Raw genomic sequence first — 25,884 nt, forward strand, 5'->3', positions numbered from 1 at the left:
AAAGGGGGGCTAGGCTGTCTATAACTGTGCATAATCATGACAGATATGAGGCTATCAAGCCCATAAGAAATTGGGGATGTATTTGTATTTTTGTTCCCTTTTGTTAACGTTCATTTAATTAGTTGCTCTTTTGCAGAACAAAACAGCCTGAACAATAGTCTGAATTAATATATAGATACAGCACAGAGGATAAGCCATTTTAGCTCCATACAAGCAAGAATGCTAACATTATACAGCTTCTCTGTTAATCCCATGATCAGGCTTGTGCCTGCATGATGCTCTTTTTGTATGTTCAGTACACGTGGATCTTGGAAGTATAGAACACAGCCTTTGGCTTTCAGGAGGAGGTCTCTACTACTCAGCTGTAGGAAAGCTTTAGTGGGTTTTATTTTCTGTAGTCTGGCCACTAGAGGGTAGTGGTTCCCAAATCTACTACTGTTCACACTTACAGGCTTATTTTGTAAGTATAGGTTTATAAATATAAAACTTTTGCTATACTTGATTTTGTTGTTGTTAAACTGATGTTTTGCCCATTTGGTATTAACTCTTTATAAGCCCCATGTTTTTTCCATAGGTGATCATTATTTCATTTATTATTGCTAACTGGAATTTTATTGAGTAATGACCATTTATTTATAAGTACACCTTTTGAATGTTAATGGATATTTTGGAACACAGTTCATTAGAAAGCCATTGAGTTAACCTAATAGTATTATTTATAACTGCTTATGGGGTGATGTCTCCTCGTGGATTGAAAATCGTGTCCAGGAGTCTAAATAAATGTAGAGTCTGGTGTTTACTTTGCCACCTCTTACTGTGTGTGCTTGGGCAAGTCACTAAATCACTTTATCTTACATACCTCAGATGCAGAATGGAATAATGATACCCATCATTATGAAGTGTTTGGGGATCTAGGGTTTAAAGGTGGTGTGGAAGATGAAAAGCTGTTTTTAAAGGCTTGAATGAAACACTGTTGCTTGTGAACAGCATAGATTGGTAGATCTCCTTAAGCACCACTGGAAAGCTGTATTCTCACTGTGGTAATCTTTGCAAGACTTTTGCAAACCAGTCAATCTGGAAGATACTGCAGGAAGATCCATTTAACTTCTTGGATTTCCCCAGAAGCTTTCCTTCGGAGTTGTGTCAAATGATAGTTATAACTTATTTCTGTTCTCACGAGGAAATTGTTTCAAATTAGGTTGGTTCTTGGCAGGTTGCTAGGAAATAACTTGATGCTAAGAGGCCAGTCTTCAGTATTTCCAGAAGAGCCAAACCTAGGCAAACTGATATCTTTCTGCTAATTGGAACTATTCATAGATGAGGGTGGTGGAAATGGCAGAGGTGCTTAATGACTTCTTGGTTTCTGTTTTCACCAAGAAAATTGATGGTGATTGGACATTTAACATAGTGAATGATAGTGGAAATGGGGTAGAGTCATAAGGTAAAATATGCTAAGAACAAGTTAAAAATTACTTAGATAAATTAGATGTCTTCAAGTTCACCAATACTCAAAGAGCTGACTAAGGAGATATCTGAGGTATTAGCTATTACCTTTGAAAATGTCATGGAAGATGGAAAGTATCAGAGAGGCAGCCGAGTTAGTCTGTATCTAAGAGAACAACAAGAAGTCCTGTGGCACTTTATAGACTACCAGATATTTTGGAGCATAAGTTTTCATGGACAAAGACCCGCTTTGTCAGATGCATGAGTGGGGGCATTTTCAGAGGAGGATTTAAAGAGGGGGTCTCAGTAAAGGGGAGGGCCAGAGCTGACAAAGTCTATTCAGTCAGGGCGAATATGGCCCATTATCGGCAGTTAATGTTGAGTTGTGAACATCAAGAGAGGAGAAATCAATTGAGTTCAGTCGGGGGGATGTGGTCCATTGTCGGTTTCTGATGTGGAGGTGTGAACATCAAGAGCAGACTTCTATTCACACCTCCACATTAGCAACAGACAATGGGCCACATCCTCCCCGACTGAACTCAATTGATTTCTCCTCTCTTGATGTTCACAACTCAACATTACCTGCCAATAATAGGCCATACTCACCCTGACTGAATAGACTTTGTCAGCTCTGGCCCTCCCCTTTACTGAGACCCCCTCTTTAAATCCTCCTCTGAAAACTCCCCCACTCATGCATCTGACGAAGCGGCTCTTTGCCCACAAAAGCTTATGCTCCAAAATATCTGGTAGTCTATATAAGGTGCCACAGGACTTCTTGTTGTTATGGGACATGGAAGAGATTCCAGAAGACTGGAAAATGGCACATATATTGTCCTTGTATAAAAAAGGGGAAAAAGGGCAACCCAGGGAATTACAGATCAGTCATCTTAACTTCTGTGCCAGGAAAGATAATAGAACAAATAATAAATAAATCAGTTTGTAAACATCGGGAACATAAGGTGGTAAGTAACAGTCGGCATGGATTTGTCGAGAACATATCTTATCAAACCACATTGAGGGTAATAAGCCTCGTGGGTGAGAGGGGAATCGGTAGATGTGGTATATGTACATCTAGACTTTAGTAAAGCTTTTGATACAGTCTCAGGTGAGTTTCTCTTTAACCAACTAGGCCCTACTATTAAGTGGGTGTAAAAACTGGTTAGATAACTTTTCCCAGATATTAGTTACCAATGGTTCACGGTCATGCTGGAAAGGCATAACGAATAGGGTTCCACAAGGACCAATTCTGGACTGGTTTTGTTCAGTATCTTCATCAGTTTAGATAATGGCTTATAAAGTTTACAGAAGATATCAAGCTGTTGCGGGTGGGCAGGGAAGCAGAGGGTTTGCAAGTGGTTTGGAGGATGGGATCAGATCTCAAAATGATCTGGACAAACGAGAGAAATGGTGTGAGTTAAATAGGATTAAATTCAATTAAGTGCAAATGCAAAGTGTTCCCTTTAGGAGAGATTAATCCATTAGACATGTACAAAATGGGAAGTTAATGACTTGGAAGGAGTATTGTGGAAAGGAATCTAGGGCTCATAGAAGACTACATGCTGAATATGAGTCAGCAGTCTGACATTTGCAAAAAAGGCAAACGTGATTCTGGGATTCATTAGCAGAAGTCTTGTAAGCAAGGCACAAGAAATAATTCTTCTTCTCTATTCTGCACTGACTAGGCCTCAGCTGGAGTATTGTGTCCAGTTGTGGGGCCACATTTCAGTAAAGATGTGGACACATTAGAAAGGATTTAGAGAAGAACAAGTAAAATGACTGAAGGTCTAGAATACATGATCTACAAGGGAGAATTGAAAGAATTGGATTTGTTCACTTTGGAAAAAAGAAGACAGAGATGGGACATAACAGTTTTCATATATCTAAAAAGTTGTTACAAGGAAGAGGGAGAAATGTTGTTCTCCTTAACTTCTGAGGATAGGACACAAACCAATGGACTTAAACTGCAGCAAGGGAGGTTTAGGATGGACATTAAGAAAAACTTCCAAACTGTGAGGATAGTTGAACATTTAAATAAATTGCCTAGGGAGGTTATAGAATCTCCAACATGGAAATTTTTAAGAGCATGTTAGACAAACGCCTGTCAGGGATGGTGTGAATCAGTTTGTCCCAAACTGCATATCATGCGATGTGAAAAGGTGTTCCATGAAAAAAATTCAATGTTAGCGATATCTTTCCTTCTAAAATTTTAAATAAGATATATGTTTATCAAAAATACTAAGGTATTTGAATAGTATTTAGATTGTAGGAATATTAATATTTATAACATTCATAATAGTATAATTATTTTGCGACTTGAGCCAAAACAAAGATGAAAAAACACTCTTTCCATTCAAAATAGCTGTCAAATAATACCTATTTTTATTTTTCAGAAGTTTTCTATAAAAAATAACAAATTTATAAAAAAACAACATTTGAAAACATTTTTCTATGCCTAATTCATTTTGTGCTTCTTTTCCATAAAATATTTTTAAGCTTTAAGGAAAGACACTCCTTTTTTGAACAATATTATCCTTTCTATTTTTGTACAAAAGAACGACACTAACCATTCTTCTTGTACGTGTTTTATTGATCTTGTGTTTTGGATTTGTACTTAATTTTTAATTTTTATACTTAATTATAAGAACATAAGAACGGCCATACTGGGTCAGACCAAAGGTCCATCTAGACCAGTATCCTGTCTGCCGACAGTAGCCAATGCCTAGTTACCTCGTTCCATTGTGAAAATTTACCATTTATTCCTACCCTTTCTTTCCTGTCTTTTAACCAGTTCCCAATCCATGAAAGGATCTTTCTTCCTATCCCATCACCACCAAATTTACATAAGAGCCTTTGGTGAGGGACCATGTCAAAGGCTTTCTGGAAATCTAAGTATACTATGTCTACTGGATCCCCCCGTCCGCATGCTTGTTAACCCCTTCAAAGAACTCTAATAGATTAGTAAGACACGACTTCCCTTTACAGAAACCTTGTTGACTTTTGCTCAACAAATCACGTTCCTCTATGTGTCTGACAATTTTATTCTTTACTGTTGTTTCTACTAATTTGCCCGGTACTGACGTTAGACTTACCAGTCTATAATTGCTAGGGTCTCCTTTAAAGCCTTTTTAAATATTGGTGTTATATTAGCTGTCTTCCAATCATTGGGTACCAAAGCTGATTTAAAGGATAGGTTACAAACCACCCTTAATCGTTCCGCAATTTCACATTTGAGTTCTTTCAGAACCCTTGGGTGAATATCATCCGGTCCCGGAGACTTGTGACTGTTTAGCCTATCAATTAGTTCCAAAACCTCCTCTAATGATACCTCAGTCTGGGACAGTTCCTCAGATTTGTCACCCATAAAGGACAGCTCGGATTTGGGAATCTCTCTAACATCCTCAGCCGCGAAGACTGAAGCAAAGAAATCATTTAGTTTTTCCGCAATGGCATTATCTTCCTTGATTGCTCCTTTTATGTCTCTATTGTCCAGGGGCCCCACTGCTTTTTTAGCAGGCTTCCTACTTCTAATGTACTTAAAAAACATTTTACTGTCGTTTTTTGAATTTATGGCTAACTGTTCCTCAGAATCTTTTTTGGCTTTTCTTATTAGATTTTTACATTTAATTTGGCAGTGTTTATGTTCCTTTCTATTTTGATCACTAGGATTTGACTTCCACTTTTTAAAAGATGCCTTTTTATCTCTCACTGCCTCTTTTACATGGTTGTTAAGCCACGGTGGCTCTTTTTTAGGTCTCTTACTGTGTTTTTTAATTTGGGGTATACATTTAAGTTGGGCCTCTAATATGGTATCTTTGAAAAGTTTCCACGCAGCTTGCAGGGATTTTACTCTAGTTACTCTACCTTTTAATTTCTGCTTAACTAACCTCCACATTTTTGTGTAGTTCCCCTTTTTGAAGTTAAATACCCGAGTGTTGGACTGTTGCCGTGTTCTTCCCAACACAGGAATATTAAATATTAATTATAGGGTTGATAACTGTCTACTTATCAGAGGATTATTAGTTGTTCATTCAGATGATTTTTCTCTTGTTATTTTTGTTCTTTGTAAAATAAGAGACAACTGAACTCTTTTAAATTGACTATTATGTGTGGCATTTTTTTGGGGGGTGTATGAAACCTTCTGCTGCCCCTCCCCCAACCAGCATGTATGTGTTCCATCATTATATTCCAAATCCAGAAGTGTGCTGTGGCCAAATTAGTTTGGGAAACACTGGTCTGGATGATGCTTGGTCCTGTCATGAATGCTGGGGACTGGACTTAATGACCACTAGAGGTCCCTTGCAATCGTCTGATTCTGTAAGGAAAGGAATACTGTCATGGATGTATAATAAATTGCACAGATGTGTGAGAAATTTTTCACTGAATATTCTCCTCTGCCTGTTTTTGTTAAGCTGTACACTTGGATTTATTTCTGCTATCATTATTAACAAACAGTATTTTTGCTCTGTTGTTTAGAGATATAGGTGATATTTCTAAATATTGTATGGAAAAACTGTTTTCCTCTTTGATTCCTGTGTCTTGAAAAGCAATACTGTATCCCATGAACACGCTTTGACTTTTTGTTTCACTCCGCTTTTCTGTGGAACAGGGGACATGTTGGCCTCTATACATTTGCCATGGGATTACAGCTGGATTTCTTTTTTGTTTCTATGTTTCAGGTGCTCGAGAAAGCTGGGAATATGATTCTGGAGCTAGAGACCTTCAGAGTCCTGACCTGCAGAGTCATTGTACCCTACAGAAGCTATTGGAGTATGGTGGCAGCAGTATGAATCAACAAGCTGCTCTGCAGAAACTGCTAACTCAGGCCTCCAGTCTTAGCAACTCAGTTGGGGGAAGCTATTTAGAGCTTGCCAACACTGTAAGTACACTTCACTGTAAAGCTGTTCAGGGTTTTTTTCCCTCCTAGCTGGAATATATTAAATTTTGAGTCATGGCCCACGAGGGGACTATCAGGCCACTGTAATTTTCGTCTACCACAATGCCATTAAATTTTCCGCCTTGGAAATGATGAGATGTGTTTAGAAATTACTTGTGTAATTGAGGACTTGCTTTCAGCAGAAAGGATTTAGTGTAGTCCATAAGGCACTTAGCTGAAGTTTTTAACTTATGCAGATTTAATTATAAAACATAGCCAACTTATAAAAACATTTACTTATGGGGAAATTAATTGGTAGCACAGTGGCTGACTGCAAGTAAGCATCTTTCTACTCATTAAGTTAGTTTGTGTTGTGCATAGAAGCACTTCCCCTTATATTTCAAGATTTTCCACTTTATTTTCTGGGACTTCTGCTTGGAAATCTGTGCGGTATTGTGTTTTAGTCTTCTCATAGGCAAGCCATATAGTAAAGGTGTTTTCAGATAAATATACCACATTATTCTCTGCTGTCCTTGTTAAGTGAGGGAGGTTTTGTTTTTTGTTTTTTTTAAATTAGATATTGGATTCAGGTTTTTACAAGCATGCCTACACCACAGTTAGACACCAGCGACTGGCCTGTGCCAGCTGCCCCTTGAGCCCTCTCCCCTCCCAGAATTTGAAAGCCCTGAACATTTATTTACACTACAATTAAACAGTCCCTTAACCTCGCTCGGCTCTCTGAACTTAAGTCAGTTGGCAGAGGCCAGCTGCAAGTTTTTAATTTTAGTGTAGGCATACCCTAAGTAATTTTACACCAGGTGTGCTATAAATTTATAACCATTTTGTAGCTCATTTTCTGGCATTCCGTGCAGCTACACTGAAAAGAGGGAGCAAGAGCTCAGGTCTTTAGTTAAACAACAAAATGTCCCAAGCTAAAAGCATTGGGGAAAAGTTGAGGAGGCCATTTTAGAATGCCAGTGATAGTAACTAGCTTTATACAGGAAGGGTGAAACAAACCCTGTACGTTAATGCTAACTGTCCTCCTAGGCCAGAGGTGTCCAACCTTTTGTGTTTCACTGGGGCCGGGCACACGGCAATTTTTTTACATGGTCCAGGGGCCAAACACAAAATAGCCCAAAGCCGCCCCCTCCCCATGCCCAGGCTTAACCCCTTGCAGACCCAAACCGCTGCCTCCCTGCCCCCAGGCTTAACCCCACCCACAGCCTCAAGCCACCTCATGACTTAACTCCCTCCACAGCCCCAAGCTGCCCCAAAATTTAAAATCCCCTCCCCTGCAGCCAGGCACCCTACACCCCATCCTCGGTGACTCATCAAAGCTGCTTCGAGAGCCCCAAGTGCCACACGAGCTGAGCTACACCCACCGCTGAGCTGTGCCAAGCCAAGAGCTGCGCTGTGCCCAGCTCTGAGAACCCCAGGAGCCGTGTGGCCACCATTTAAAAACGGTGCTGCTGCGGGCTAGATTCTGGCCTACGGGCCATGTGTCGAACACCGCTGTCCTACGCACTCAGAGGAAATTGGAACTTTATTCAGCTGGTATGGGTAAAACCAACATAACACTCTGATGGGTTCCCTGGGGTGCAGTCTGGAACATGGGTACCACTGAGCCCTCTGTCTTAGCAACCTGAGCTCACTCTCACTCTGTGATAATGTGACAAGCTGCAAACCGCTTCAAGTACTGCGCGCTCACAAATATTCACTGGCAGGAACGCTGTGCTACATGGATGCTTTTGCCAGCCACTCATGAACAAAAATAGAGTCTCTAGCCAACCACCCAGTACCCCAGCCGAGGACCTGGGATCTGTACTGTTTTGTCTTAGTCAGAAGCCTGACCAGTGTCAATTATTTACCCGGTCCACCTCTCTGTGAGCGTAATGAGGACAACACACCAGCCTCTGTCTCTGAGCAGCTGTCCCTTTATATTTCAAACACCACATTGCACTAGGTAAACAATATGAAACAGATTTATTAATTGCAAAAATGTACCTTTTAAATGATGATAAATACTAAGAGTACAGATCATATTTGGTCACTTAAGAAATTCACAATCTGAGTTCTTTAAACTAGGCAGTATTTGACTCAAGTGCTGTCTCACTTTGATGGTACTAACAGTTCACCAGTATTTCATACCTAAACTGGGATTCCTCCTTTCCAGCTTAAGACCACCGCCCCAGTCCAGGTCTTTGTTCCTGAGTTGTTTCCAGGTGTTGTGAGGCAAAGTGATTGTTATTTCCTGCTTTTTATAGCTTCCCGGTCATGTGGAGGGAACTTCACTGTTCCCACAAAAGCCCTAGCACAGTTAGTCGAAAAGTACAGGCACAGTACATGAGCTGCCTGCACTTGCATGCCTTGGTGAGTCATAGCAGGGGCCATTACCCCTATTCTAGCTAGAGTGTCCATAAGACAGTTCATCCGGAGGGGATAAGCTTCTTCCAGGGCGTGCTGTGTTAACTGATGGGTTAGCAACTTGAATATTTCATTCACAATATGCTGGTGAGGCTGGACGTAAACTGCCTTAAGGGAGTTACGACAGGCCAAAAACATTTCAAGTAAAGGTACATAGTCAGTGGTCATAACTTCGGTTGCAAATAGGATAATCATATGCAGAAAAGCTTAACTTTTCCATTGACATTTCACATGACATATTTTGTACAACCTACATTATAATTACATCACCATGCTCATGGGTTGGCAATCTGCAGCTCTGGAGCCACGTGCAGCTCTTTAAGGCCACTTGCAGCTCCGAGCTCTACCGCCGCTGACTCCACATACAGCTTTGGCAGCTGAGCAGTCAGCTGCAGCAGAGGGGAAGCTGGCAGAGAGCCCTGAAGGAGGAAGCCAGCAGGTCTTCACATGGGGAAATTCAGCCTGCAGGAGAGCTGGGGGGAGGGGTAGCTGAGCCTGCCCTGCCAGGGCAGAGAAGGAGGCGGTGGAGAGGAGCAGCGGCAGCGTGTGGAGCTCATTGGCTGAGGTAGGTAAATCCTGGAGATGGAGGGGAAGTGGACTGGGGCTTAAGGACTTAAACCTGGGGTTGGGAGAGCGGGTTTGCAGGATGGGGGTAGTGCTTGGGGATATGGGGACAGATTTGGGGGCTGAGGTGGATAAAGCCTGGAGATGGGGGTAACAACTTTCTAACTGATACAAGTCATTGTGTGTGTACTGTTCTTGAATTAGGAATAACAAAAAGCCAGGTTTGACGTTATTTATTAAGGACTGTCTTGTATTCATGTGCATTGCGGTTCTTGAAGTATTGCTTGTGTAACTGAATTTGAAAAAAAAATGCTCTTCTCACTATTTCGGTTGCAGACCCCTGACCATGGTGGATGTGGGAGTGCCATGGTGTTGCATTGGGGTACATAGCATCAGAGCTTCAAACCTACTTTTGTGAGCTGTTTGAAAATCTGACTTGTATCTCCCTAACACCCATACAGAGCCGGTATTGCATCAGTCGTCTTTTATCAGCTATGCCTAAAATAAAAATGAGTAAACAAATAATAATATTACAGTATTTTTACATCTAGAGAAAATATCTGCCCATTGTGGGGGGAGGGGGAGTTTCCAGTGGAGCTTAAGTTTTGTATGTCACATTGCTAACATTGTGCACTCTATTGTCCTCTTCCCAAGCTCATCATGAGCAGCTGCAGATGCTGATTTCAAACCCCCCACCTACAAAAATAACCTCTGTAGTTACAAAAACTAGTATTTTTTATTTACCTCTCAAGAGAAGTAAGCAGAAACTATGCATAGAGTCTCCACATATTCTGTACTATTGCCATTACCCACTTCAAATATGAGCATTTGAAAGGAGACCCTGAACAACACACAACTGCCTAGTCAATTACACAAATTTCATAGCAGTTGAATGATAGTGGAATGTTAAGTCTGGAAAAAGCAGAACTTCTAATCCAGTTCTGATCTCTTTGAAAAATATACAGGGTATGCTACTAAATAGTTAAACAGAAAGACCCCGCCTGCCCGGGGTGGCGGTGTAAGAGTGGTTGGCGTAATTCTCTGTTTACGTTGGGAGCATTGCATTTCTGTAGCAATATTGGACATGATTATTTTGCTCTTAGAACTAGTGGGCTATGATGGATCATGTAGGTCTGATTGTATTAATGTTTGAAGGTGGGTGTCTACTAAACTGCTCTTGTTATACTTTTTGGCTTATTTCCCAGTTGCTGAATGATGGTAGCTCAGCAATGACCAGTCTTATCAGTCTGAGATAATGTTACAGGGGAATGACCTCCAATGTGCCTGAGGATTTGAAAGAACATATGTTGCCCCAGAATTTAAAATGGTAGCACTCTTGCCCTGTCTTGACAAATAAAATATTAACAACCACACACAACCCAAAAATCCCAGTATATGAAGTAAGACTCAAACTAAAAATCCCTAGATATTATGGAAATCTTAAAAAGTGTATACAGTAGACCACCCAGCTTACATGATTTTGACCTACAAGTTTCTTGCAACAATGCGAGTCGAAATTGTGAGTGGTGGGGAGCTGGGAACTGTGCTGGTCAGTTTCCTGGCTCCTGCAAGTGAACCGGAGCTGGGAGCCAGGATGCCTCCTGGTTTTCCAGCTCCCCACCACTTGAAGCTGACCAGTGCGCCAGCACTGGTCAGTTTCCTGGTTCCTGCAAGTAGAGGAGAGCTGGGAGCCTGGCTGCCTCCTGGTTCCTGGCTCCCCACTGCTCATGGGAGCAGGGAGTCAGGTGCAGCCAGGACTGTGGGATTCAAGGCGGCAGCGTCGTCTCCCCCACCCAGTCTTGACTTGTGAAATTTGACTTAAGCGTGGTTGCCCAGGAATGCAACCTATGCATAAGTCAGGGGTCTAACTGTATAATAAGCAAGTGGTTTCCTGTTTGTGTTTACATTCACATTTATTTCCTCTCTTGTAAGGGTATAAAAGCCATCTGATCTGTTTAATGTATATCACGCTAAGACTCTGCTTCTAAATTTTTCTTCTCTTGCACTTCCAACCATAACATAATAAACAGTTTTTCATTTATATAGAGATGAAGACAGTAATGCCTCCATTTTGGCTTCTGCTGAACTATGCTATAGAAAAGCATTTGCTTCAACTGTGTTAAAATCAAGAATGATGACAACCACCTTTTGAGTTTGGCATTTTTACTTCTGCCCCCAGTGTCTGTGCTCGCTGTTGAAAATAGCGTACTCAGTGGTGGATCTGAAACATTAATGCATTTGATCCTTATTTAGTTTAGTTTGTGCACTGTGTCATTGCAGACTTCTCTGTTAACACCCATAGTAAATGCAAGTAAATGTGATGTTTATGAGAAATTGATTCAGCTGAAAAACTGGGTGTGCCATGGAATTGTTTGTCTCATTCAAGTGTGCCACTTTACTGAGATGGTTGGGAAGCAGTGGTGTAATCACTACCTATGCCAAGAGGAGGGATTTACCTCTCAGTATAAGTAATCCACTTCCCTGAGAGGTGGTAGCTAGGTCATCAGAAGAATTCTAACTAAGGCTATGTCTACACTGTGAAATAAAGTTGAACTTGTCAAAGTTGAATTTTTAATGCTGGATTTTATAAAGTCAAAGTTGAGTGCCTGTACCTGCCCACAAAGTTGACTTAGGGTGTCCCCACTAATTACCAAGTTTGACTGTTGCAGCAGTGAATTGTGGGAACCTATCTCACAGTTCTCTGAGCCCCATTGCATTTTGGGTTTTTTTTGCTGTTGCATTGTGGGAAGAACTTCCCTGCAAGTGGTTGTGAGAGTGTGATGTCATCTTCCCACACTGCATTGCTCTCACAACAAACAGCCATTTTTCAGAAGTCTCTTTCCCCAATGAAATATTGTTTGAGTCACCTGCATCACAGACCTTTTAACCAGATGTGCCTTGATAGCACTCACTGTCATCTTCCCAGACTGCGTTGCCCTCATTCCCCTCTCTTTGAAACCAAATAGCCAGTTTTCAGAATCAAATTAGGAAAAGTGGGGAATCCCAGAGGACATTGGTGTCCAGAAGTTAGCATCACTCAGAAGGAAAAGAGAAGGAAAGACAGAGTGCCTAACTTTCTACTGGTTATACTCTCTTCCCCTGTTGAAAATCATGTGAACAGGCACCTGGTGAAAGAATGTCTTAGATCCCATAGTGGATTAAAACTGCATCACATGCAGCAAGGTAAGGAGGGAATGAATGCCAGTGGGCTTAGGTGTGTAGTGAGTAACTGCCTGTGTGCGAGAGGGGAGGAGTAGAGAGAGCATGCAAGCTCCATTCACAGTGCAGCAAGTCAGGGAGCTGTAAGTCCCACATATTAGAATTAGAGTCTCCATGTCATGCTAACAGGAATCTCTGTGCTCCCCTGGGGAAAGAACACCTTGAGTCTGAGCCTCCTGAGAATAATGTGTAGTAGCCAAAAAGATTGGTAAAGGTGCTCAGGCTACAATAATCTATGAGCATTTCACGAAACCTGTAAATTTACTTGCGTTCAGTGGGGCTGGACACCTGTTGTCCCCACTGTAGGATTATTCTGCTTGCGAATAGCAAGGGTGCCTTTCCGTGTTCTGACTGTGTCGTGCTAACAGGAAAAGAACACCTTTCACGGGGCAGGGCAGCAGGTCAGGGAGCTGTTTTCCCCCCTGTGAAAATGCAGGAAACAGGACACTGCAGAGACTGTGCAGCTCCCCCAAGCCACATGCTTTGTGAAGTGGGGGACGGGGGAAAGGAGCCCACAATATGTCTATTTGTGAGGCCAAGCCCTCAAACCTTGGGAGCCAGGGGCTCTTCAGAGGCTTCTGTTAGCATGGTGCAGGCACTAGGATGAAGGGGGGCCAGCCCATAATGCACCTATGGCTAGGGCCAGCCCCCCCCCGCCTCCACCTTCAGGAGCTAGGGCTTCTTCAGGGGCTTCTGTTACCATGGTGTAGACACCAGGATATAGGTAAAGCCCTGCAGAGGGAGCAGCCAGGGGCCTCTGTTGATGATCAAGGTGACAGTCTCCCAGAATCTTTGCTGCAGGGGGAATCTTCCACCTGCTGACAGCCAGCCTGCAAAATTTTTTTACTGTGAAGGGAGACTTCCCCCGGTGATAGCCAGCCCCCGAAAATCTTTGCTGCGGGAGATGCCATCCTCCCTGACGACAGCCATACCCTGAAAATCTTTGCCATGTGGGGAAACTTCCCCCTGGTGACAAGCCCCTCCCCAAATCTTTCCCTCCTTTTGAACCTTCACCACGCGCAAGCCAGGACACGGTGCTGTCTGGAAGCATGGTCTGCACTGCACTGCAGGCACGTGTTTTTATTGGGCCAGGGGCCAGCCATGTGGTGTGGTTGGGTGAGGGATAGACCCCCCGACTGCGTGGTGCCTGTGGGGCGGGCATGGCTGCCCCTGTACAAATGTGAACTGCAGGAAAGACATTTCTTGGCTCCTCATACAAGCATGACCTCCACAGCCTAGCTGCCGTGTGGTGTGGTGGGGCAGGGGCTCGCCCACAAGATGAAGCGAGACTCCGGCTCTCCTGAGGGCGCCATGCTGGTGCTCTCTAGCATGGCTAGATGCCACGCTGATCCTTAAGAAATTAATTCAAAATGGCAGGCATCCTATTTCCTACTTCCTGCTCACCTGGAGTGATGACCTGAAAGGACAGCTCAAGGGGCATTGTGGGACAGGTTCCAGGGCTAATAAAATCGATTTTAACCCTGGTCAATCTGTACTGTTTTAGCTTGACACTGCAAATTTGATTTTTTCAGTATCTTCGTTGGAAAGTCAGCAGTACAAAAGTCAACGTTACAGTTGCTTAGAATTGACTTACTGAGCGCTGGGGTGTAGACAGAGTGTTTTAAAATCAACCATAGAGCCTTAAGTTTGACTCTATTTCGTAATGTAGAGCAGCCTAAGGGCAGCTTAACTGCACTGCTCACTGAGGATGGATTTTTTTTTTACGTCTCTCAGCAATATAGTTATGCTGACTTAATTTTTAGTGTAGACTACACCTTAGGGTTCTTGTGAATCCTGCTGTTGCACATTAACAGTTCTCTAGTATAACAAACCAGCAGTCATGGAACACTTTAAAGACTAACAAAATGATTTATTAAGTGATGGGGTTTCATGGGACAGACCCACTTCTTCAGACACGGTTACCTCTCTGTTACAGGTCTCTAGTATGTTTTCATGTACTCAGATTTGCAACTAGAATAGGTTGGTGTGCACTAGAGGAGACTCTTAGGCTACATCTACACTAGCCAAAAACTTCGAAATGGCCATGCAAATGGGCATTTCGAAGTTTACTAATGAAGCGCTGAAATACATATTCAGCGCCTCATTAGCATGCAGGCGGCCGCGGCACTTCGAAATTGACACGGCTCGTCCAGACGGGGCTCCTTTTTGAAAGGACCCCGCCTACTTCGAAGTCCCCTTATTCCTATGAGCAGATGGGAATAAGGGGACTTGGAAGTAGCCGGAGTCCTTTTGAAAAGGAGTCCCGTCTGGATGAGCCACGCAGCGGCGAGCCGCGTCAATTTCGAGGTGCCATGGCCGCCTACATGCTAATGAGGCTCTGAATATGTATTTCAGCGCTTCATTAGTAAACTTCAAAATGGCCATTTGCATGGCCATTTCGAAGTTTTTGGCTAGTGTAGACACGGCCTTAGTGTGCAACAGCAGGATCCATATGGACAGCTAGTCTGTGGCAAGCCGGTGTGCTGTAGTTTCACAACCCAATTAGCTGTGCATTAAGTATTTGTTTAAACAAGCCCTAACTCTGTATTGAGATAGAGGGACATTAAAACCTCTGTTACAGGCATGTTGGAGGGATGGGGAGTGCCCGTTTATCAAACATTCGGGTTCACTGAGAGTTATACTTTAGCAATGGAATGCTAATTCTCAGAGACTTAGAATACAATAAAAAGAATTAAGTGTAAAATAGCATACAGGTAGGTACTCACCAATCCAGTAGTAGTACTGCATTACAGAGTGATTGGTTTCTCGAAGCAGTTAGGTATATACAGGTAAAGTTTTCTATACAGTAGATTATCTTCTGATGCTGCGTATCACTTTGGGTAGCACATGGCATAACCCAGAGCAGTAAAAATACACTTAGCATTAAAACTCCACTGAGCACCCACTGTAGGACTCCACCATAGCACCCGTGCAGAGAGCCTGAAAGCAGTTGCTTACATCCATCAGAACTGGAGATACCTGAATTGGCTTTCTCCTCCTGGAGGTTGCATACTTCCAATTTTCTTCCTTGTTCTGTACTGCCCTCACTGGTTCTTTCACCTGCTGTGCCTACAGCACTAAATGCTGCCTTCCGTGGAGGAAGTCTTCACCTTCTTTGATGGACCAGAAGGTTGACATTTGCGCCTCAAGTCATCTAATCTCTTTTCCAAGATGGTGACCAGCTGGCATTTGGTACATACAAAATCCCTTCTGTCTTCTGGGATAAAGACAAACATGGCACATGCTGTGCAGGTCACAACAGCTGACTTGTCACTAGCCATTTTTCCTTTCTTCAGAGATTTCTCTCTGATGTTTTCATTGCCACCTCAAAGGGAAGAAGAGAAACAAAACTGTAAGAAAGAGACCAAATAGTATGGGGTTCCCCCCAAGGCGAATTCCCAGGCAAACTCTCTGTTGACTGCTGCCCTGTCTGCTGCTTAAGCAAAGCAAAGCAAAGCACTCCCAAATAACACTTTTCAAACTTATGAAACTGCCAAGCACCCTTTCAAACTGCCCCTCTTTTCAAATTGAAAAACAAATGCTCAGACAGGCACTTGGATATTCAACCCACCAGCTCACAATACAGGCCCCCAAAAGCCACACTTCCCTGAGCTCCTTGGATTTCTCCCAGGCAAGCTCCCCTGTTGGCTGCTGCCCTCTTCGCTTCTCTCTCCAGAAATTTGTTTTACCTCATTTCATTTCCCATGGTTGTGCAGGGCTAGCTTTGCTTCTGCCATGGCTCTGGGTCTGAGCATACCCACCCAGGTAACAAACCCCATGTTTTTACCTCCCTCAGGGCAGTATATTACAATTCTCCCATTCTTATTTAGAGAAGGACCTTTTTTATAGATCATTGTGGACCCAGACGGCTACATCAGCAGGCCTGTCTGCACTCAGAGAGCTTTCGGCAAAGCCCTGTTGCTAAAAGTCAGGCAGCTGACCAAAAGCTCCTACCTCCCCTCACACTCCCCTCTACCCACCCAAAAGCTTTTGTCATTCAGGGATGGGGTTGTTTTTTTTTTAATCTTCATTGCACAATTGCTAGTGTAGGCAAAGTCTTAAGTTCAGAACCTGCAGTTCTGCCTGACCACAGAGTGACCACATGGATTTTTCAAAACAAAACATTTATTCTTTCAAAACCCTTGTTCTCGTTGATGTTCATACTGTCAAGAATAACTAATCTGCACTCAGGCACGTACAACACCCCTGCTACTAGCCAAGTGGGCTCAACATCTTCAGATTGTTCAGTAGAGGCTTCTGCGTCAGCCTGTTCCCCTGTCTCTCCCCTCCTCTCCGTGGTCTTTTAACTGTTTAGTGTTCTTTTAATCTTAGCTTCCCAGCCTTGGCAAGACAAGTCTTGTAATTTTGTTGGAGCCAGGACAGTTAGGCCCTTCCAATGTAATAGCCCAGTCATTGTTCTCTTAAAGACCTTGAACTCTTTTCCCAGGTGACTTCTTATCTCTAGTCATTGTTTTATATCCTGCTTATTTTTCCTAAGAGCGCCTTTGAATAAATTCCTCAGACAGAAAATGTCCCTTGCAGCAACTGGACGCCCATATGACATTCTAGCATTCCTAAATTAATGCAGAAAACAACCCCATGTCCTTTACAAAATTGAAACAAAGGTTTTCAGTGATGTAAAAGCTTAAACGGGCAGCAGTCCTTTGCTCCATTTGTAACTGTTGATACAAGTAGAAAAATCCATATATATTTTCAAGACTGCATGGGTGTACAGCTCTGCAGAACTTTGTGACTATACCCTACCTGTTGTGCAGCACCAGATCTGTCATTTATCTGTTACTTTTGTACGCCGTATGGTGTGAATTGATTTATCCTAGTGTGTACAAGTATCTCAGCAAACAAGTTGAAGCTGCTGTTAGAAACATGGAGTTTTATTGCATTTTTTTAGTGGAAATTGTCTCTATTAAGGTGGGGATGATCCTTTATTTAGACTACAGGCAGATTATTCTGGTCACTCACAGGGAATGATTTGATTAATAAACATCTTTACGTTCTGATATCCAACAACAATTACTGACTACTCACCCCAGAATATGAGTGCTTGTCTGTTTTGCCATGATTATTAACGTGTTCATAGTTAGCTCCTTGTTTCCAGAGACAAAGTCTTCTGTAGTTTGATGGGGGCAGAGCTTGTGGCATTTTCCTCTTTTTCCATCACTAGGTCTCATGCTGAGATCCTATTTCACCTTGACTCTCTGCACCTGGTTGCTAAAATTTATACCTAATACATTGATTCTAGTTTATATTCCTAATATATTGATTGACACTATCCCCATTTACTGTTCATGCATCTGCTAGTGCCAGTAGGTTAAATATTGTAAATGTTGTATACAGAAGCCATTATATATGCCCCAAATTGCTGGTTCATTGGTATTAGTTCTTTAGTAACTCAGAGGGGAAGATGATATCTTTTGAACCATTAGCATCCTTTTATACAGCGGCACCATAATACCAGGTTACTTACTGGTTTCCCAGAGTGACAAGGTGTCCTATTAAGGAAGCCACAATAAATCAGGCACCCCAAAAACCTTGTGCAAAAAATAAATGAGTATGTGGCTGAGACTTTTGTGGAGATCTCCAAAAAGGATAAGCACTCCACCCCCCAGAAGTATTAACAAGCTGTTCTAAGGGGCATAGATCCACCGTGCCAGAGCTGCAACCCGCTTGTAGCAGTTTAAAAAATATGCTCCACAGAAGTAAACCTGTATCCCAACCCAGTCACAACCCACTTGTAAAATTCTAAAAAAATACTCACCAGAAAAGTGCTCAGCACCATTCTTGGACACCAGAGCTTCAGGTGTCAATGAGGAGGGGACTGGCTTGAGGTAGAGTGTGAAGAGCTCTGGGCTGCCAGGGTCATCGTCCTCGGGTGCCTGATGAATGTGGGCATCCTCCTCTTCATCTGACTCCTGCTCTGCTCCCACAGGAGGCCTGAAGATTCCTTGTTAGCTTCAGGGACTGTGTCTGGGTGTCCAGCTGCTCGAAGCACCAACATGTCTTGGGAGGAGACTCAGAACTCCCATTGGCTTCTCTCACTTCGTGATAGTTCTGCCTGAGCTCCTTTACTTTGACCTGGCATTGCTGAGCATCCTGGGTGTATTCTTTCCCAATCGTGCCCTGCAAAGTCATCTCATAAATGCCCACATTTCACTTGCTGACTCGCAGGCTGCTCATCACGGACTCTTCACCCCACACAGACATGAGATCCAGAATCTCATTGTGGGTCCCTGCTGGAGCTCTTTTGTGACCCTGAGAACTCAAAGCCTGAGAAGAACCTTGAGCAGTCATTATGGTTAGATGCGATGGCTCCTGAGGTGCTCTATCCACGCTGGTCAGGAAGAAAATGAATTCAAATTCCTGTTACCTAAATTCAAATTCACGGGCTTTCTGTTACCTATTTCCTTTGCACCTGGAGAGCAGCGGAGGTGAAAGTGGCCAGAATGGACACCAATGGGGCATTGTAGGATACCTGTGGGCGGCCCCTGGAGGCCAATAAAATTGATTTAAAGTAATGCTGTTTGCTCACTAGCATTAATTCAGCCTTTTAAATTTGAGCTTGGTGTTATGCTGCCTTGGATGGTTGATGTAAGAATGTCAACCTCAGCACTTTTTAAAATCAACCTACTGGTATTTGCAGTGAAGACAGTGACATTGTAAAATCAAGCTATCTGCCTTAAAATTGACTTTATGCTGCAGTGTAGACATAACCTTACTCTCCCTTAAATGCACAGAACTGCAATGACAGAACAGCTGATTTCAGGATGGGAAGAAGTTAATTTTTTGTTGTTGTTGTAACAGCTTTTACTGAATGACAGTTATGTAGCAAACATACAGTAAACCCTCAGAATGTGCATTTTCAAGCTGTGCTTAACTGGCATTAACATAAGTTAAACACAACTCAAAATCTCGCCCCCCCCAACCCTCTGGCCCCGCGCAGCTCCAGTTCAACCCCCCCACGCGCATCTCTGGTTCCATCCTTCCGCCTCAGTTCAACCACCCCCCTGTATGGCTCCAACTCACCTCCACACCCCCAGCCTCCCCTGCAGTCCTAACCCACCCAAGGCTTACCCCTCCTGCCCCCTCCCACAGCTAGGGTGACCCCATATCTCCCTGTCCCAAATACGGGACAGGGAGGTGTGGGGGGAAGGGTCGGCTCCTCCTGGCTACACCAAGCCGCAGGGAGCTGGTGCCCCCCCTCCCTCAGCCCCCGGGAAGTGGCAGCTGTGGGTGCTCCCGGCCTCAGAGTACACAAGGTTGTGTGGGAATGCAACACTCATGTAAATCAAGGTTCTACTGTATTTCTAAGTCGTAAGTGGATTTTTCCCTTCTCACTATGAAAACATGCCCCTTAATCAATCAAATCCACATTGCAATTGCTCATTGTAGTATGTTCCACTTATTTAAATAGATTTTATCAACATAATAACAAATGCAGGATTATCACTGAGGATTTAATTTATTTTAGACTGCAATGCAGTAGATTCTGGAGGGCTGCCCAAAGAGCATTAATGGGCTCTTTACACTGAATAATAGGTAACCATTTGCCTACCATGGGATATATATAGATATAAATTAAGTAAGGAGTATTGCTTTTAATATAGCAAATGGGTACAATACAAAGTGACTTTCTGCAAGATATTAATATTGCAGAACTTTATTACTTTCAAAAAGTGCACTGCAGACCTTCTCAGTCTGAGTTTTTTTTATTCACACATCACATGCTGTATGGGAAATAAAGTGCTGTAGATGACCCACCTATTTTCCCCAGTCCTCAAAAATGTACATGGTTTAACTGCCTGCTTCCCATCTCTGTTTTCCCTCCCATTGTGAGACACCCAGCATATATAGCTGATTTAGTTTCCAAAGGACTTGAAGGAAGCATGCGTATAATTATAAGAGTCTTCCCTACCTCTCTGTATGCAATCTGTCAGTGAACAATTCACTGTCATAGTCTGTCCTGGAATGGGGCTTCCAAAAGAGCGATTCATGTGGTCACTGTATCATCACACTATCAGATCCCTATCTAGCTTATAGCTTCTTATGTGGCACCCATGACTGTTGTATTCCAGCATTTAGATAGGGAAGATAATGGTAATAATATCTATATATTAGAGAGTTTGTGTGTGTTTATCCGTCTGCCTGTAATTTTGTCTGTTCAAGAATTCCTCCTAAGTGCTAAGAACTAGGACCACCAATTTGGGTATTTAACTTCCTCTTAACCTAACTTAAAGCAAGGTCTGGGTTTGGTTGTTCCAGGATAATGGGATGTGCCTGGAATTTGACTGTTTTCCATAATATGGAAAGGAAGAAGGTCTGATAGGAGAGACAATTATGCTCTGCAATGACCAATAGGGGGCAGAGAACACAGGGATAGTTACTGCTGACTGACTACAGGGAGGCGGTGGGGCTGCACCAGGAAGAGAGTAGCCACCTGGAGGTGCGGCTCTTCATATTGCCAGCCAGTGTCCCAGTTAAGTGGTCCCCCCAGCTGAAGGAGGAGGCAGGGAGCCTCACCAGCCAGCAGGGCTCCCCCAGGAGGAGTCCGGTGGGTAGGGCAGCCCTCCCCAGGAGGAGCCACATAATGGGCCACCCTGGTAACCAAAGCAGCATAAAGGGCAGCCCTGGCAAGCTCCTACCCTCCTTGCTCCCAGCCCCAAATTCTGGCCCTGAGCCCCATCTGCACTGAATCCTTCAACCTCGTCTCCTGGTCCCCCCCTGCCCTGATCCCCTCATGCCTCGCAGCCCCCTGCCCTGACCGCTGCATCCCCCACTCCTGCAGCTCCTGGCCCTGAAGGTTGCGAGCAACAGAAACTATATACTCTATATATTTGATGTAACTAAACTTCCGCAAAGCACATTTACAAGTTGACTCATAAAAATACAGAACATTCTAGCCTGTTGTCCAAGATGGTAAATGTGATTATCTGGAAAGTGTGTTTTCTAGTGACTAAAGATTGTTGGCTCTGCAGCATATGGGTCTACTTGTGAATTGTCAAATGGCCAAATTCAGGAGTGCTGTGAGTGGACGTCAACCCCGTTGGTGTCAGTGAAGTTGTATTGTTTAACAGAAGCTATAAATTCAACACCTTGTTTCTAATTCTTTTGTGGCTAACAATAGTAAATTAAGGCTGCTGTTTGCTTTATGTGTAACTTGGAATATACTTGTGTTCAGGTTAAAAAAATTAGTTGAGAGAAAAAGTATCAAGGAAGTCTGAAGAAAGAATTCCACACATGTTATGGATAACTGTGTGGCTGGTTTAATACCAGACAGCTAGATGCAGTAATAGAGAAACAGACTACTTGCCAATTATTGCACCTCCGACGTCTTCATGCTGGGTTTCACGTTTCTTCTCTCGGTTACACTTTTATTCATATATTTTAGCTACAAACAATCAAAACTATTTTGGTTTTGACCATCTTTATAATGCACCATTACACAAATCATGCTTTCCAAAATAGAATTTTGTCTATAATGTGTTAATTGATATGTTTCCTCCACCTTAGAAATAGTGCTGTATTTTATTAACGACTAAATAAGTAAGCTTAATTGTTCAAAAATAGAAATACCTGTAATGAGAAAAACCTCTTGGGTCCTCAGGCGTCTCATTTTTCAGTACTCCCATTTTGCCCAAGATGGTATCTATCTTGTTTCTTGTATAATTTTTGCTTTTGTCTCTGAATCTTACCTTGTGGACTTTTCATCAGCATGGAAAACTTGCTTCTTAATTCTTGTTCTGAATTCGTTTTTTCCTTATGTCTCACTTAGGGTGCCTTGCCCTGTTGATTATAGGTACAGATAGTAAATATGCATATATTGCAGGCCAGGTTTTCAAACCTGGTTTGTAATATCGTCTTTGTGTATGATTTGAGCTAGGTACTGGGGTTGGAGCAACTTTAAAACATTTTATTCCAAAAAAATTGTACTTGCCAGGTTTGCGGGGACAAAAACGTGGGAGCAAATTTTGTGACTTCTGGGTGCCTATCAAAAGCTCCAGATCAACTGCTGGTAGTAGGCCTCACCCTCCCTGACTGAGTTAACCTCGTTATCTCCAGCCTTGCTCTGGCCTGCCTATTTATACCTGCCTCTCCAAATTTCCACTACTTGCATCTGATGAAGTGGGTCTTTGCCCACGAAAGCTTATGCTCATAAATTTCTGTTCATCTACAAGGTGCCACAGGACCCCTCGTTGCTTTTGCAGATCCAGACTAACACGGCTACCCCTCTGATACTATCAAAGGAGAGATGCCTAGCAGACAATCAATTATAAAATCTCTGGGTATTTTAGAGGGAGCTGGTAGCAGCTCCTATAGATAGGTTGTTTAAAAAGGATAAATTATGCTTGCAGACTTTTTTGGAGAATCCATAACTCAATTGTATGAAGCAGGTGCAAGACAAGAGCCAGGGTCTTTTTTTCTAATGGAAATTCTGTTCTGATTTGGTAGAGAGATTTTGAAAATTGCCATTTTTGTGCGTCAGCTGTACTTCCAGCAATATTTTAGCGGTATAGCAGAGCAATAACTGAATATGAATATTTACATTACAATGTTTATCTGAAAAATGGGGAAAGTGGTACTGACCTCCTTTGTAAAGTGCTCTGAGAGCATTACAAAATAGCAATTGTAGGCATGTAACTCATCTATCAGTGCACCTCCTGCTGGTTGGGCATAGTATAGTGGTTATCCTGTTCTTTTGCACTCCCTGCCAACAGCTGCTCTGGCCCTGCAGTAGCCTGTCTGTTCCTACAACTTAGCTTTCCATCTAGGTCATTTTAGTCCTCTCCCTTCCAGGAAAGCCCTTAGTTCAATACACTACTGGCCTTACAGCTTCATACTGAACTTCAACCTAACTTCAGTCCTTTGGCTCTCTCAGCCCTTGGTCTGTTGTCTTCATATTCCCACACTCTGTGGGTTGTGTAGGGGAAGCTAGACACAACCTCTCCTTTGGATTTGAGCCTAGAGGCACTATATGAAGCCCATGAGGTTTGTTCATTAAGAGCCTCTGCTGCATGCCTGAGGCTGTGTCTACACCACAAAATAAATTTGTTATACAATAAAATCAAATACTTAATCTCGATGATATGAATTCAAATAAAGTGTCCACAGAGCTTCTTGAAATTCAACCCACTTTTTGCCCATGTCGAATCTCTGCATCTCCATTGCCCCAGGCACATTCGACAGCATGAACGTTGCATTGTGGGTACCTATCCCACAGTGCCTTAGCCCCGGTTGCTTGTGGGTATTTCATGTTGAAATCTCAGAATTCCAAACGCTATCCCAGAATTCATTGGGAAGAACTGGAGATTGTGCCATTTCCTGCTGCAGCATTCCAGCACAAGCATGGATCCATGAACGCTCCAAATCATAGCTCTCATGGCTTCTTCCCCAGTTTAGCAAGATAAATGCAGAAGTGGGGGCCAGCAAAAGTACCTCCAAAACCTTATTTACCAGGTTTTGGTATAAACTTTCCCCCAAAAATTCAAAAATCCTTAGATTTTGGGGATAAAATTTGCTGCCACCACCCAAGTAATAATAAGGAAACCAGGGAGAGACTACTTGGGAAATTTTAGCCGCAAAAGTAATAACCAGGACACAAACATTAACCAATACCAGGTTAATAAAAAGAAAAAGAGAGAACTTTTATTATTATAACAATATTTATGTTGCAAGCCTTATGACTAGATGGAAGAGTTACAAAGTAAAATACACGGGGCGTTTTTACCATGGGCCTAGAACTTAGTTACAAGGAGAGTAAAAGAACATTTTTAAAAAGTGCACAGACATTAGATTTCACTTTCCAAACCATAAAACAATAAAGCCTAACGGATTTATTTAAACTTTACCCTACTTACAGAAGATTGGAGGGCCTGTTTTTGGAGGGAGATATTTTGTGTTTTTTTTCCTTATGGCTGGGAAGAAAAGCAAAAGACAGGGAACAGAAGAAGGCGGAGCCAAAATTCAATTTTTACCCACATTCCTATAGGCCAACCCCACCTGGCCAAGGAGGTTAACCCTTTTGCTCCCAGGCTGCTGGCTAACCCTCATGATCATGACAATAGCACAGATTGTTTTGGCAACCACGGAGGCTGTCACACAATTTGTCTTTCAATTCCAAAGCTCAATGGCGCTTGTCTATCCAAGTGCTGCTGCTGCTGCTGCTGCTGATGACGATGACAATGACGCTGTTTTGGAACATCAGTTGTGCCCAACTGTGGACCAAGAACGCCGAGCTGGTGGCTGTCATGACTGCGTTGCTGACAATGGAGTTCTTTCACCTTCACCTGGCACTGCATAGAGTCCCGGGAGTAACCTTGGGCTGCCATCTCGCACGCCATCTGATCATAGATGGCCATGTTTCTGTTGGCCACCCGAAGTCTCTTCGATTGTTCTCCCCAAATGGCAATGAGATCCAGAATTTCCTGGTGGGTCCAAGCTGGGGCTCTCTTGCGAGCCTGAGAAATGCTAGTCACATCACTACCCTGAGTGCTCATGATTTCAGTATTGGTCTACCGATAATGGCTACCGATGCAGTGCGATGGCTACTGATGTGGTGCAACACGATGGGCAAAGGGATTTTTTCATAATGGATGCCCTTTTTATTTGCAGGCCTGGGCTGCTAAATTCCAAATCAGATTTTCATTCAAATTCAAGTACAATCCAAACTTCACGGGCTTACTTTGACCTTCTTTCTGCACACCTGACAACAGTGCACAACGAAGCGGCCATACTTGGAGGGTCACCACGTAGCGATAGGGGATACATATGGGACACTTCTGGAGGCTAACAGATTCGAATTAAGGAAATGGTGTTTCCACACTAGTCTTGTTTCAAGGTTTTAAATTTGAGATAGACGCTATATCCGTCCTGTAATATCAGTATTTTGCAGTTGAGATTGTGGCTCAATAAATTGACTTAACAGTGTTGTACGTGAAGACAGTCATGTTTTAATATCGAGCTAAAGCCTTGAAATGCAAATTTATCCCATAGTATAGACTCAGCCTGAGCTTCTTCCAACCATGATCTTCTGTGCCTTCCTCACAATCTCTTCCCTGGTTTACTCTTCTGAAGGATCCAAAACAAAGGTAATTCAGACTAGGCAAGGAATGAAAAGGTTTGCACAAGGTGCCCCAAGGAGACTGTGACACTTAAGAGTCCCTAATTACACTCTGGCCCAAGCTGCTTCATGAAGTTTACTTTCTCTCCAAGTCAGCCACCCATGAGCTGACCATTTCCTCTTTTACCTCCTCTAGCCAGCCATGACACTTTCCACAGGTGTAGCGGAGCAAGTCTGATTTCATCCATAGACTCTCATTAGTCCCTTCAGGCTCAGTGTGAGGTTCCCA

General features: G+C 43.0%; 1 protein-coding gene across 1 annotated transcript in view; it reads left to right on the plus strand.

Annotated features, from left to right (window-relative positions):
- Positions 1-25,884, plus strand: part of MCC (MCC regulator of Wnt signaling pathway) — a 377,449-nt gene that overhangs the window by 69,805 nt on the left and 281,760 nt on the right. Inside the window, exon 3 of the mRNA XM_074995215.1 lies at positions 6,120-6,319. Within this exon, the coding sequence (XP_074851316.1) occupies positions 6,120-6,319 (200 nt within the window). The remainder of the gene's footprint in view (positions 1-6,119; positions 6,320-25,884) is intronic.

This window comes from Carettochelys insculpta, chromosome 5, assembly GCF_033958435.1.
Source record: "Carettochelys insculpta isolate YL-2023 chromosome 5, ASM3395843v1, whole genome shotgun sequence".
Classification (NCBI taxonomy): Eukaryota; Metazoa; Chordata; order Testudines; family Carettochelyidae; genus Carettochelys; species Carettochelys insculpta.